General features: G+C 35.4%; 1 protein-coding gene across 6 annotated transcripts in view; it reads left to right on the top strand.

Moving 5' to 3' along the window:
* SLC7A11 (solute carrier family 7 member 11) overlaps window positions 1-14,574 on the top strand; it is a 146,438-nt gene that overhangs the window by 76,226 nt on the left and 55,638 nt on the right. For all 6 annotated transcript variants that reach the window (XM_055111834.2, XM_055111836.2, XM_055111837.2 and 3 more), the window contains 2 exons: window positions 1,804-1,919; window positions 11,067-11,192. In XM_055111834.2, the coding sequence (XP_054967809.1) occupies window positions 1,804-1,919; window positions 11,067-11,192 (242 nt within the window). The remainder of the gene's footprint in view (window positions 1-1,803; window positions 1,920-11,066; window positions 11,193-14,574) is intronic.

Raw genomic sequence — 14,574 nt, 5'->3', positions numbered from 1 at the left:
TTTCCACTATATGATAGACACTGTACTAAACACTGGAGGAAAATTGTGATTAAGATAGATATGATTTTGTACCCTTAGCGCTCAGAGTCAAGTGGGAGGAAATCATTATCAATCGAGAAATCACATAGGTAAATATAAAATTGCTACTGTGATAAGCACTGTGGAAGACAGGCCAAGGGCTTCAGTATGAATATACTCCAAGAGATCTGGCCCAATCAGAGGTTGGAGAAGTTTTCCCTGGGAAAGGAAAATTGAACCAAGATCTGAAGTATAAAACATAGTCAATGAGTTGCAGAGGCTGCAGGCAGAGAAGATTCATATCCTTCTAGTGGGAGGAAGCTAACTGAAGAAGTAGGGAGAGCTTAGACCAGATGGAGCCTTGAATGCAATGTGAAGGCTTTTTGCATATCCTGAACATATTTTGAATGCACTAAAATGACATAATCAGATTTTAAATTATACATAAAAAATTGTATAAATGATGGAGAATAGGATAAACAGTTTTGTTTGGGGAAAATGGGAGGGTGTCTAGGAAAAGAAGAAAATGAAAAACCTTATGCCGCTCTCCAGTATCAGCCGGCCAAAGTTGGGAACATGTAATGGTTGGTTTTCTGATAATCTATGGATCGGGCATGAATGTTGGGTAACCACGAGAAGAAAGAGAAGCTAAAAAGGAAGTTTGGCATAAGAAATTAGATAATTGCTGCCGGGCATGGTGGCTTACGCCTGTAATCCCAGCAGTTTGGGAGGCCGAGGCCGGTGGATCATCAGGTCAGGAGTTCGAGACCAGCCTGACCAATATGGTGAGACCCTGTCTCTATTAAAAATACAAAAAATTAGCCAGGCATGGTGGCATGTGCCTGTAATCCCAGCTACTCAGGAGGCTGAGGCAGGAGAATTGCTTGAACACGGGAGGCGGAGGTTGCAGTGAGCTGAGATCGTGCCACTACACTCCAGCCTGGGGGACAGAGTGAGACTCCATTTCAAAAAAAAAAAAAAAGAAATCAGATAATTGCACAGACTTGCATGTTTATGGAAAAAATATGCATTCATATATACATACATCTAAAATGAAAAGGTCTGTGTAATTTTCTCATAAAAATACTTGAAGAATTAAAATAGATGTATTACCTATATTTCTATATACCTGAATTTATTTCATATTCTTGTCTCATTTATATTTTCTTAATTGTATCAGATTATAATAAATCTATTATTTTTAAATTTATATTTTATATCTGAATGTTACTATAGGATTAAGAATAATCACTTGACTTTGAGTTTTTGTCTGTACAGAAAAAATAAAACAATGTCAAATATTTAGGCATGTATTTGCAGGGAACACTTAATACTAATTTTTTAGGTTGAGTGTTGTGTTCATTCTTTTGACTATGCCCTGACACATTAGATCTGTACGGCATTAACTAATTCATAATATGGCTGAAGTTTACTTACTGACTTTTTGAGAAAGAAGATGGCTTCCTGTAAGCCTAACTCTGTCAAGATCTCATGTAATAAACCAGATTTTTAAGGAAAAGTCAAATATGGGAGAGCAGGGGAAAAGTTGATAGTACTTACCCTTGTTCCCAAGAATATGTGAAGTTTAAAATCTAGCCACCAATGTTACAGGAAGTACTTCATTTGGAATATCTATGGCAACCTAATCAAGTACGGAATTCTGAAAACTATGGACTTTCATATTTAACATGTTCCATATGCTAAATACACTCAAGGTAGAAAAAATTAATGAAAATGCTGTTTTTTCCCCTGTGGTTAACCTAAATATATACATTTTTTTTTTAGCCCTGCAGCTACTGCTGTAATATCCCTGGCATTTGGACGCTACATTCTGGAACCATTTTTTATTCAATGTGAAATCCCTGAACTTGCGATCAAGCTCATTACAGCTGTGGGCATTAGTGAGTATTATAGCTATATATGTGAAAAAGGAAAAACAACACAAAAATGATTGAAGACAAAGTGTCTTTAGACTTTTTGCATTGCGGGATTGCCTCTCACATCATGTTCTTTTTGCTTACAGTTCCAAATTTCTACTGGAAGTATTTGGAGTGGGATCCAATATTGTATTCCATGCCAGTTTTGTATTTGGTCAATAGATATGATGGCTAATCTTTTTAAATAGTAAAAATCACCTTACTAGTAAAATATTAAGTCTATTATACATGAACAAGACTTTAAAAGAGAAAACCCCAATTATTTTAGAGACTACTTGAATTGGAAATTAGCTATATATTGAATTATATCTCATGTGTAATCATGGAGTTACCTTTATGTAGTGGGTTTTTAAGTTGTACTTATACGTTTTGTAGTGTTAGCAGCTGTCACTCCCAGTGTTATAATGTCAGCTGCCTGTTGTTGGTCATGAAAAGAATTTTCTTTCAAGATTGATTATTAGTAGTGTTTTCTAACTAGATTTCTTTATGGTCTCCAAATTAAGAAGTTGTTCATCTTTTATCAATGTGCACAAATATTCATTGATTAAAAAAAGAAACAAAAAGAAGAACATATACAAAATTGCATGAGTGATATGAAGCCATATATGACTCTAATTCCCCAAAAGATGCCAGGTACCAAATCCTTAAATATGGGAAAGGATAACTTAATTCTAGGTGCCATTTGAATCACTGTCTTAAGAATCAATATGATCACATTTAACCGAGTTTTAGCTACTCATAAAGAGAAAGCTACACAGGAATAACTGAACTGCATAATCGTGGAAGAATTTTTAGTTTGTATGGCTAAGGTGTTTCAATGGGACAATGCCTGGGGTATTGCCTGTAATTTACTTATTGCCTGTAATTCATTTATTTATTTTTAATTAAAATTTAAAAAATAGATTTAGGGGATACAGTGCAGTTGTGTTACGTGGATATATTGCGTAGTGGTGGAGTCTGGGCTTTTAGTGTAACCATCACCCAAATAGTGTACATCGTAGATATTAAGTAATTTTCATCCCTTATCCTCCTCCTACCCTGTCATCTCTCTGAGTCTCCGATGTCTATTATTTCACACTCTACGTCTATGTGTATACATTATTTAGCTCCCACTTATAAGTGAGAACCTATGGTATTTGACTTTCTTTTTCTTTAATTCCACTTAAAAATAGTGACTTCCAGTTCCATCCATGTTACTGGCAGCAAAGACATTATTTTATTCAATTTATTAAGAACACAATAAAAAATGGTAACTATTTATACTTTTGGAAAAACATCATTTGACGTTCCAGGAGACTAGAGACCTATTCATTGCTGTATTTCCAGCCCCTCACTTAGCTCCTAGCATGTTGTTGGTGCTCAGTAAGTATTTGTTGACTTGATTTTCTGAGAAGTCTAAGAATTTTTTCTCCAGCAGAAAAGTCTATAGTCTGTTTACTTGTTAATCTTGGAGGATTAGATATCTTCAGTATATTTCCAGGCAGTGGGAAAATGATAAAAATGAAATAGAGTTTGCTTCATATTATGTTCAGATCTAGCAGTCTAAGTTTTTGAGGGTTTGAACCATTTGAGCATAGTGGTTACAGTTTAGGCTTTGGCGGGAAACAACCTGGAATTGAAACTTGGTGTTACAATTCTTAGTTTTGTGATCTTGTGCTAATTTTTAAACCTATTTAAGCCCCAGTTTTATTTATTAGGAAAATGCCTATGAAAAGATAATCTATTAATATCTTGAATGGCTGAAGGAAGATGAAATTAAGCCAAATTTTTTGTTTGGGTCACATTCTTTTTCATTATTTTTTCTTTTTTTTTTTTTTTAGCTTTCATTTTGAGTTCAGGGGTACATGTGCAGTTTGTTACATAGGTAAACTCGTGTCATGGGGGTTTGGTGTACAGATTGTCTCATCACCCAGGTACTAAACCTGGTACCCAAGCTATTTTTTTCTGATTCTCTCCCTCCTTCCAAACACCCTCAAGCAGGCCCAGTGTCTGTTGTTCCCCTTTGTGTTAATGAGTTGTCATCATTTAGCTCCCACTTATACGTGAAAACATGCAGTATTTGGTTTTCTGTTCCTGTGTTAGTTTGCTAAGGATAATGGCCTCTAGCTCCATCCATGTTCCCGCAAAAGACATGATCACAGTCAGATTTTTAAGACCTTTAACAGAGTGCCTTGCCTATAGAAAGTTCTTGATAAGTCCACTGTTCCACTAAGGGACTGAACTAACAGCCATAGTTATATTCACCATTTTCTTGTCCCTTGAATGACTGAGGCAGAATCATATCACAATTATTATATTTAAAAAAGAGAGGAGCAGGGGTGGCATTTTTGAGAGCTCTGTAAATTAACAATAATAGTTATTAATTAAAAGCCGTAACCAGAAGACTAAGTAGATTGCATGTAAACATTTATAAATCCACAAATTTTACTCACTTTGGAGTTAAAGTTATATGAATACTAATGCTATATTTATGTTTTTATAAGTCTAGATAACTCTCTTCTTGTTTATCCCAATTCAATTAAACATTTTAAAGGGAAAATTCGTATCTCTGAGAATTAAATGAAAACTGCTCAAACTAAACTTTAAAACAGTTCTAGGAAAGGATAACCATGTTGGGGTTTACAAAACCTCTGTAGTAGACATTGGTGACGGAATAGTTAACAAGGAGCCTGAGGAAATCTTAGATGAACCCAGACATTTCCTTCTATTTTTGCCATAAGTTATTACATTCATTTTTAAATTTTGATGTTCCTTTTGCAAGCTTGAAATTCGGAGAAAGAAATGTGTTCCCATAATCAGCAACAGTTAAAAAGCAAGCTGGATATCCTTATGACTCAGTGGTAGGTAATGTAAATCAGTGCCCTAATTGGGAAAGTCAAACTGTCTGTAAGAAAAATTTAGCTCTAATGGTGCAACAGCGGGTGGAGATGGAGATAGAGAAGGAGAAATTTATCTAGGGGCAAATCTCTCACATCCTGCTTTCTTCAAAGTGAGTCTAGGTGATTTTCTACCTGTTAGGGGTGGAAGGTTACCAAGATGTAGAAAACAGAGTTGAATTGCATGAATTGCTTCCCTGTGATCCCTGGGGAAGGAAACAGTTTGTGGTCATTTGAAATCTCTAGTTAAGCATAGAAAAAGGGCAAACCTGAAGGGTCTTGCTACATCATAGAAAAAAAGAATTTCAAATTTTGTGAAATGTTAGCCAACCATTGGAGAGATGATAATGGGATAAGGGTGGGGGGTTAAGTAAATGCTAATTCACCCCCATTTTTTTAAGTACTGTATTTAATTTCTGTCAAATTTAATGAAGATAAAAAAGTTTTTGCTTATACAAATTTCATCCATTCCAGTAAACATGTCAGGTGCGTGGAAGTTAAGATGGAAAATCTTATAGATTCACATTTGGCTGCTCTCTTATAGCCCAATATTTAATTACTTTCGTTTGTTCTTTTTTTGTTTTTCGAGACGGAGTCTTGCTCTGTTGCCCAGGCTGGAGTGCAGTGGCGTGATCTTGGCTCACTGCAAGCTCTGCCTCCTGGTTTCACGCCATTCTCCTGCCTCAGCCTCCAGAGTAGCTGGGACTACAGGCACCCACCATCACGCCCTGCTAATTTTTTTGTATTTTTAGTAGAGACGGAGTTTCACCATGTTAGCCAGGATGGTCTCGATCTCCTGACCTCGTGATCCGCCCGCCTCGGCCTCGCAAAGTGCTGGGATTACAGGCATGAGCCATCACGCCTGACCTGTAATTACTTCCTTCATCTTCTGTAGAAGTTCATGAATTTTCACTGCTTTTATAGATTCAATAAGCATTGAAGTATGCTCAATATTTAAAATGTTTATCTGTTCTGTATTCCTGAAATTGGACCCTATATAATTATACACTTGAATGTCAGAATATTATAATAAAAATATTCTCCTTAAGATACGAGATCTAGTCCCAGATCCATCCCTAACACCATCAATTGTTGGATGTCAATTTCCTTGCTAGTTTATTTTATCTATATAAAATAAAGATGAGTTAAGAACCCCATCCTAATTCTCAAACTTTTGAAAGTAATTGGGAGGAACAAGCAAAATAACATTTGTGATTGTATTGTGAAAAAAATTAGCCAGTTCTGCAAAAGTATTACTTTATATTCTTTTTGAAATCTATATTTTCCTGGCACCATTAAATTACATAAAAGAAAATCTAGGACTATTTCTGTGTTAACACTTCAAATACAGCATATGAAGTGGCTCTGTTTAAATCTTTGAAATCTGGCTATACCTACTTCTTTTCTACCATAAGTAACTTACCAACACAACCAATTCTTAGGTAAATAAACGTAGTATTAAAATATACAAGTACAGCAGAACAACTGTCACATACTTTAGGAGGATGACATGCAAAATGTGGAAACAAAGGGTCCTGTAGCTAACATAAATGTGAACTTTTGCAGAGAGAAAGAGCCATCACGAGTTTAAAAGAACTAGGTACACCAAGGGGATCATGTATGTCTTTTAAACTACTTCCTCATTGTTGCCTGGGGACTAATGGTAAAAGTGTGGGCTCCAGAGTTAGATTACCCGGGCTCCAGACCCATCTTCACTGTTACTACCTATGCAAACATACGCAAGTTAAACAATATCTCGAGTCTCAGCTGCTCATCTGAAAAATAAAGCCAATAAAATGACTATGTCATAGAGATATGAGGATTAAATAACATTATTCATGTAAAGTCTTCGTACAATGTCTGCCATAAAATAAGTTTATATTTATATATCACTTAACATTTTTATTCCCAATAGTGAGATCCTAGATACAAACTGTCACTCTGCTTTTTAAAGGGTTTGCTGCTACCTGTCTTCTCTAAAATTAATGCATCCAGGAGATGAATTCTAAGAAATAGATAAAAGGAATCCAGGCAGTCATTACAAAACAGCAGTGAAACAACCCACTTTATCTCAACATGTAACATACATACACAATATCCATATATTTTATCAGTTAAGCACAAAGTACTCAGAATTCAGAAGCCAAGAAGAACCTGACCCTGGGAGAAAACCCAATATATCTAGACTCTGTAATCTCACTCTTCAAAACCCAAAGACAGACTTGAATTACATAGTGCAGAAAGAAATACTTGCCAGTCCTTAAATCACAGCTTCAGTCCTTAACATTCCCCTAAACATCCTCTTCAAATATAGCTTCCTTCAAATATGTATTTCTTATCTCCAGGATTTATAGATATCACTTCCATTGCCACATTTCAGTTCTTAGGAAACTGCATCATAAATAAGTAAATAAAAACTATATGTCCCTGTATTTTTATTTTGGTAAAATTTAAGGGGAGCATACAAAAAATGCCCAAACTGATATAATTATTTCCTCATGTGTGAAATTAGCAAATTGTTATTCAAAGGAAGTAAAACTAGGACCAGAGAGCTGACCCAGATTTCTTTCATTATTGCAATGTGGGTAGGTAGTATTTTTTAAAAGTATATATTATTTGTTTCAGAAACTTAGAAAGCTCTTGCCTTTAGTGAATCCCAAGTCCCTTTTCAATATTGTTGGAGAAGCAACATACGTAGACATAAATTTCACTGTAAAGACACATGATGAAACAGCAGTGATAGCCACCGGAGAAGCTTCACTGTACCTCTCACTGGCTGCCTTGTTACTTGTTAAACTGTGCCTTCAGGGTAATTCAGGTGCATCTCAGCTGGAATTTGGTGTACCAAATAATGAGTACAATGTCTGGATGCTCAGATAAAGCAGGGTTTTGAGAACCCTTTGAAAAAAATTCATCTTTTTTTTTCTTAAAAAGTTTTATTGAGGTGTAATTGACATACAATAAACCACACATGCTTTAAATGTACAGTTTGATAAAGTGTGATGTATGTATTCACTTGTGAAACTATCACCACAATCAAGTACCCAGCAATGGGATTGCTGGATCATATGATAGATTTATTTTTAGTTTTTTGAGGCACTTCCATACTGTTTTCTATAGTGGCCATACTAATTTACATTCCCACCAGCAGTGTACTAGCATCTTAATGAGAATTTTTGTTAAGCTAGCTGAGAGGAAAGCAGGGTGAGATGATCAATTCATAATATCTGTTTAATTTTGTCTTCCATTTGCCTAAGAAAACTTTACAAAGTATTTTTTAAAATCCCAAATACCCGGTTTTTTAAATATTTCAATAGGCATTAGGTACTTATACTCTTTATGAAAGTAACAAAACCTCTTTCTTATTTTCAAACATATAGTTAGTTGTTCCAAAAATAAGAATGCCTCTCTCTCTCTCCTTCCTTCCTCCCTGCCTGCCTCTTTTCGTTTTTATCCTTCTCCTTTCCTCTCCTTTCTTTTTCTCTCTTTCTCTCTATATAACAGTTCTTTTCTACTGTGGAAAGAACTTTCATAAATACAGAGTGCTTTGGGTTTTAGGAGCCCTATTTGAAAGAAAACACTGCCCTTTTGTTGCTGGTGGCCACATGAGACAATTTTTTCACTTTTACACCAATGTTGAACCTCCTTAATTAAAACAATAGTCATTATTGTGTAATGACTCATCACACAGTCATTTGCATAGAAAAGGAAAGGAATCACTGGATGATGGAGCAGGGAGCAGAGTTACACTAACTTATTTTCCATATATAAGTGCCTTATATTGGGGAGAGATAAATAATTTTATTTTTGTGATTCCTCTGATAAAATAATGCACTTTGTCATTGACAACAGACCTGTCTATCCCTTCATGTTTTCAGCTTCCAACACAGATGAAATAACCCCCCTTAGATGCCCCTGTAGCTTATTCAGGGGTTTGGCCTTTTTGATCATTCTCATAATTACTCCTTTGAAATATTTCTTCGTTAGTAACCCTGTATTTCACTTTGTATGAGATCTTCTGATCCCTTATTTTTCCCATCTTGGAGTTTTTTCCAAAAACAAAATGTATTTTATTGCTTCATTTACTTTTGAAAATTTTTTCATCTTTATTGAGGTATATACAACAAATAAAATTGTAATTTTAGGGTGTACAATGTAATGATTTTATTTATATATATATATATATATAGTGAAATGATTGTCTCAATCAAGTGAGTTAACACCTCTGTCACGTCATTTAGTTACCCCTCTTTTTTTTGTTTTGTTCTGTGGTGAGAACATTTAAGTATATTTCAAGTATACAATTCAGTATTTGAAACTATAGTCACCAAAATGCTATATGTTCATCATAAAATTTATTAAACTATTCCTAAAAATAAATTTAAAAAATTGAAAATTATTTAGTGTTCTATCACTTATAAACACCTGCTGTTGATGTTTTGGTAAATATGTTTCCAGATCTATTTCTCCTTCCTTCCTTCCTTCCTTCCTTCCTTCCTTCCTTCCTTCCTTCCTTCCATCCTTCCTTCCTTCCTTCCATCCTTCCTTCCTTCCTTCCTTCCTTCCATCCTTCCTTCCTTCCATCCTTCCTTCCTTCCATCCTTCCTTCCTTCCATCCTTCCTTCCTTCCTTCCTTCCATCCTTCCTTCCTTCCACCCTTCCTTCCTTCCACCCTTCCTTCCTTCCTTCCTTCCTTCCATCCTTCCTTCCTTCCTTCCTTCCTTTCATCCTTCCATCCTTCCTTCCTTTCATCCTTCCTTCCTTCTTTTCCTTCTTCCTTCCTTCTTTCCATCCATTCCTCTAACTTGCTGTATTGATCAGTAATATATCATGAATATCCTTTCTTGTAATAAATATTTAACTGCCTCATAATTTTAAGTGGCTGCATATAAACTATTAAAATGATATACCTTAATTAGCCTTCCTTTAGGAGGTTTAGGCTATTTCCATTTTTTTGCCTGTAAAGATTATGTGTTGCTAACATTTGCATTGATTGTTAAATTCTGAAGTGAGCTAGTAACTATATCAGGCAGTGAAAACTGTGAGGCAGACTCATTATTATATATAAGGAAAACTTCCAATTGCAATTTGAATAATAAGAATTCTGTAGGAGTTATGTTTCATTCTTTGAGAAATATCTTTACATTTTAAATATTTGTTTAGGGAGAATATACCTTTATAAATATAAAGGTTATAGTTAATAACTGTAAATGTCAGGAATAAAGTAGTGTTTTGGGTTGTTCTAAGCATAAGGTTGTGGAAAGAGTATAAAGTTGAAAACCACTGTCTAGAATAACCTCAGTCATCCCAACAGAGTAGGGGAGAAAGGTCTTAGAGCATCACCATTTCCCTTGTGCCTTAGATTTTCTAACTGAGGATCCAGTTCATTCATTCAACAAAAATGTATTAAGTTACCTGGGCCAGGCATGGAGCTGGATACCAGCGATACAGTGATGAATAACCCTTGCTCTATCCTTGAGGTTTTCATGGTCCACAAGGTGTCGAAGGTGGATAGTTATTGCTGCTTGGGAAGTTGTAGACAGCATCAGTAAGAATGAAAAATTCTTCTGGCTTTGAACCCAATGTGCATTCTAGCCTGGTTAGTCTTTTGCACTCATCACTTAGAATATTGTGCTCAAGCCCTGAAACATATCTTGAAAAACTATACTTGTACGGTAGGTTGAAAGTCGCCCCTTGACATGCTAATTAGAAAGAAGACAACCAAAAGAAAAGTGCTGCCTGAGGCTAGTCCTGAGAGTGAAAAATAAGATCTGAGCCAACTTCTACACTTCTTGCTCCTTCTTGAGTGTGATCCACATTGGCAGGCATACCATCATAGAGACAGGAAAGAGTTGTCACATCAAGCTAGACAGTCAAATTCAGCCATCTGATTGGATGCTGGGTTTGGTTAGAAGACATTTTTATGTGATTGTTAGAGTACTACAATATATGTCCACTCTTACATACAAAGAACAAGAGAAGAATTCTTATTGTCCAGAGGCTTTATCCATGTTTCTCAAACTTTAATGTGCATAAAAACCAGCTGGAGAACCTGTTGAAATGTAGATTTGTATTCATTAGGCCTGGGGCAGGGCCTGAGATTCTGCATTTCTATAACACTTCTAAGTAATGTCAACACTGCTGCCTCATAGATTGCCCTTTGAGTAACAAGGACCTAAAATGTCTTTGTGCCAGTGAGAATTCACCTTTTGTAACTTCCTCTATTTGTTTGCAGCTGTAGTGATGGTCCTAAATAGCATGAGTGTCAGCTGGAGCGCCCGGATCCAGATTTTCTTAACCTTTTGCAAGCTCACAGCAATTCTGATAATTATAGTCCCTGGAGTTATGCAGCTAATTAAAGGTATGGACTGAAAAGTAAATGCTTTTTAAAATACGTATCTGCTTTTGGTCTTTTTTAACACTAACTTTTGCTTGTACTAACAGAATCCTTAATTAGTCTCTTCTTGTGGAACTTAAACTCTATATTGTCATCTAATTGATTTGAAAGGCTGCTACATTGTGAGTGAGTTGGTTTTTACAGCTGAATGGCAGAAAGAGGATTAAGACTGGGCCAAGCAACAAAATAAGGCATCAGTGAATTTTCTAGGTTTAATGGTTTGGAGTGAAAACTCAAAGTGGAAAAAAAAAACCCTGCCATTTAGTTTTAATTAAAGATAAATATGTCTTTTTTTTACTTTAAAATTGTCCAATAATAGTAATAAAAATTAAAGAGAAAAAGGTATCTGGAAAATGATAAAAGATGATCAATAATTCTTTGACTTTCTGGTTATTATTCCTTTTAAATTGAGAGTGGTATCCTCAACAGAGGAGTCAATATGGGAACAGCATTCCTAAACACCAAAATTATATCATAATAAAATAGTTGTAAAAACTTAATTTTTATTGTTACATTATTTTTAATATAAAAGTTGCATTTCTGCGATTACTTGCTTTATAGAGTTTAACATTTAATTTAAAAAAAGAAATTGAGGTGACATTTAGAGTTTTTGTTTTAGGAAAGAAGGCACATGCAGTTGCTTGGATTCAGTGGAAATTGTTGGAGGACAGAGATTCACATGTGGTATTTAATTAGCGACAGGAATATAGCAGGAAATAAGAAAGTGAGAAGAAATTGTAAAGGAATGACATAACTTGGGCATGTTAAGTATTTAATGTTTACATTGATATTGTCTGTTCCAAGAAAGGGAATCTAGAGAAATTTAATGACGTTGCAGAAGAATTACACAAGGCAAAAGGAAATGCCAACGTTTGGTAAAATCATCACTGTTGGTAGAAGCATTAAATAATGACAAACACTGAAAGATCAGCCACTCTGGAGCTGGGAAAGGGAGCTGCTGTTGCCCATTTAATAAGCCTAGTGGGAGATTTTAGAGCCCTGCTGGCGGAAATGCTTTTATGAAATCCAGCAACCGCAGCCAATGCAGAATAAACACAATGAAGATTTTGACCGTTAGAGCTTGCACTGAAGAGAAGACAGGAGCTTGCTCTTCTAATACACCTTGGCCTCCACAGAGCTAGCCTGCTCATTTCTATCTTATTCGTTAGGAATGTAGGCACAATAATCTGTTTTGTTAGTGCTTTATTTTTCTGAGCTCACTCTTCAGTCTTCTGTAAGGAGTTTCTTCAGTATTTGAAAAGTGCAGAATCTCTGGGTCGTTGGCTGTTCCTTAATACTACTTTAGATTCCAAAAGATTATATGCTATCCCTTGAAACTAAGATTTATTTTCTTCTTCTTTTTGGTGTAATGTAAGATACTATAGATAGCATTATAGACTTTATTCAATTTTTACCAGGTATTTATATATGTATATGAGGAAGGGTTTGGTTGCTCAAATGTTGCTCTATTGCAAATTCCTTGAGAGCAGAGGTCATGATACATCTTGAGGTTTTTTTAGTGGCTACAATACAGAGATACTTTAATCAATAATCATGATATCAATGCTTAACGTGACAGGCTTATTCAGAGATCTCACACAACAGAGAAATTCCCTGAGAATATTACCACATTTAATGTAAATTTAACATTTTAGAGACCATTATTAGCAGGTATATTTGCTCGATTGCTATAAAATTGTGATTTTCTTCATCTCTAACATGATCACACATTTTTCACATTAATCTGAAACTCTAGTAGGAGACTTTGTTAATACAGATTGTGCTTTTATTTCTATTCTAATCATATCCTGAAAGTAGTTGTATGTTATGTATTCACTTATGAGAGTTTGTTGAACTTTCCTTTGAATATTGACTCTAATCTTCATGAGACCTCTGTTATATAGCCAAAATATTCCTGAATTCTAGAAACAAAATGCCTCTCTTTTGTAATATTCTCAAAATGGCACTTTTGAAGATCTGTGCTTGTGACCCCAGTCTTTATAGAATTTGGTTTTTCTTATGGATTATTTGGTGCTGCACTCTAAGAAATATTGTGCCTTTATGCCAAAGAGACCACAGATTATGATAAAAGAATATTCAACAGATGCTTTTATCTGAATTCCACTATTTATATTTTTCTCCTGGAAGGACACAATGATGTTTTAGTAAAATGTGCATTTCTGAATTTATCGTGTCATTTAAAAAGTGAGCTATGTTTGGGAATCATTTGAGGGAAAAATTGTTTAGTATATAATTCAACATTCTCCATTTTTGGTCTTCATACTCACACATATTATATTTATATATAAGTTATGCCTGGGCAATGAATGCAGGAAAAACTGAGATTTGACTTGGAAGAGAGAGTGTCTCATACACATCATCCACCCCCTGTCCCCCTTCTGTTTATTTACATGAAGTTTTATTTTAAAACAAAGTCTCACTTCCCATTTGGGTAATCTCATTTGCTATTTTCTTTGGGTAATAGAAACATTTTTTCTGCTTAAGCTTGAATATTGACTGACTAAAGTAAATCTGAATTTCTAACTTTTAAAACTATTCAAAAGATATAAAAGAAAAAGCTCCAATGTGATTCATAAAATAGAGAAAAAGGTGATGAATAAGTGTTCAATTCACATGCTGCTGCAAAATTTGTTGAAACCTATTTATTTTAGAGTTCATTATAATATCTTTTCAATATTTCTAGGAAAAAAAACATGTCATTCTCTAGGACAGGGTCACAGAGTGAGTGGACTTTCTCTGTAAAGGACAAGAGAGTAAATATTTTCAATTTTTCAAGCTGTATGGTCTCAACTCTGCTATTATAGGTTGAAATCAGCCACAGGCAATACTTCATGAATGGGTAATACTTCATGAATGAGCATTTTTAACTTATAGATAAAGAAAACTTTATCTATAAGAAAGGCTTGCAGCCAGACGCAGTGGCTGACACCTGTAATCCTAACACTTTGGGAGGCCGAGGCGGGCGGATCACAACATCAGGAGTTCGAGACCAGCCTGGCCAACATGGTGAAACCCCATCTCTACTAAAAATATGAAAATTAGTTGGGCATGATGGCGCACTCCTGTAATCCCAGCTACTCAGGAGGCTGAGGCTGGAGAATCGCTTGAACCCAGGAGGCGGAGGTTGCAGTGAGCCAAGATTGTGCCACTGCACTCCAGCCTGGGCCACAGAGTGAGACTCCATCTTGAAAAAAAAAAAAAAAAGAAAGGCTTGCAGTTTGGGTTGGCACACATGGTCCTCAGGATTTTCCAACTTCTCTTCTAGGAGGTAGGCATCTAATGAACAACATGGGATAAACAGAAAGCAGAAAGGTAAATTGTGTAG

The sequence above is a fragment of the Pan paniscus genome, chromosome 3 (genome assembly GCF_029289425.2).
Source record: "Pan paniscus chromosome 3, NHGRI_mPanPan1-v2.0_pri, whole genome shotgun sequence".
NCBI classification, from domain to species: domain Eukaryota; kingdom Metazoa; phylum Chordata; class Mammalia; order Primates; family Hominidae; genus Pan; species Pan paniscus.
The sequence above is the reverse complement of the archived record's forward strand: the minus strand, read 5'-3'. Positions and strand labels throughout refer to the sequence as shown.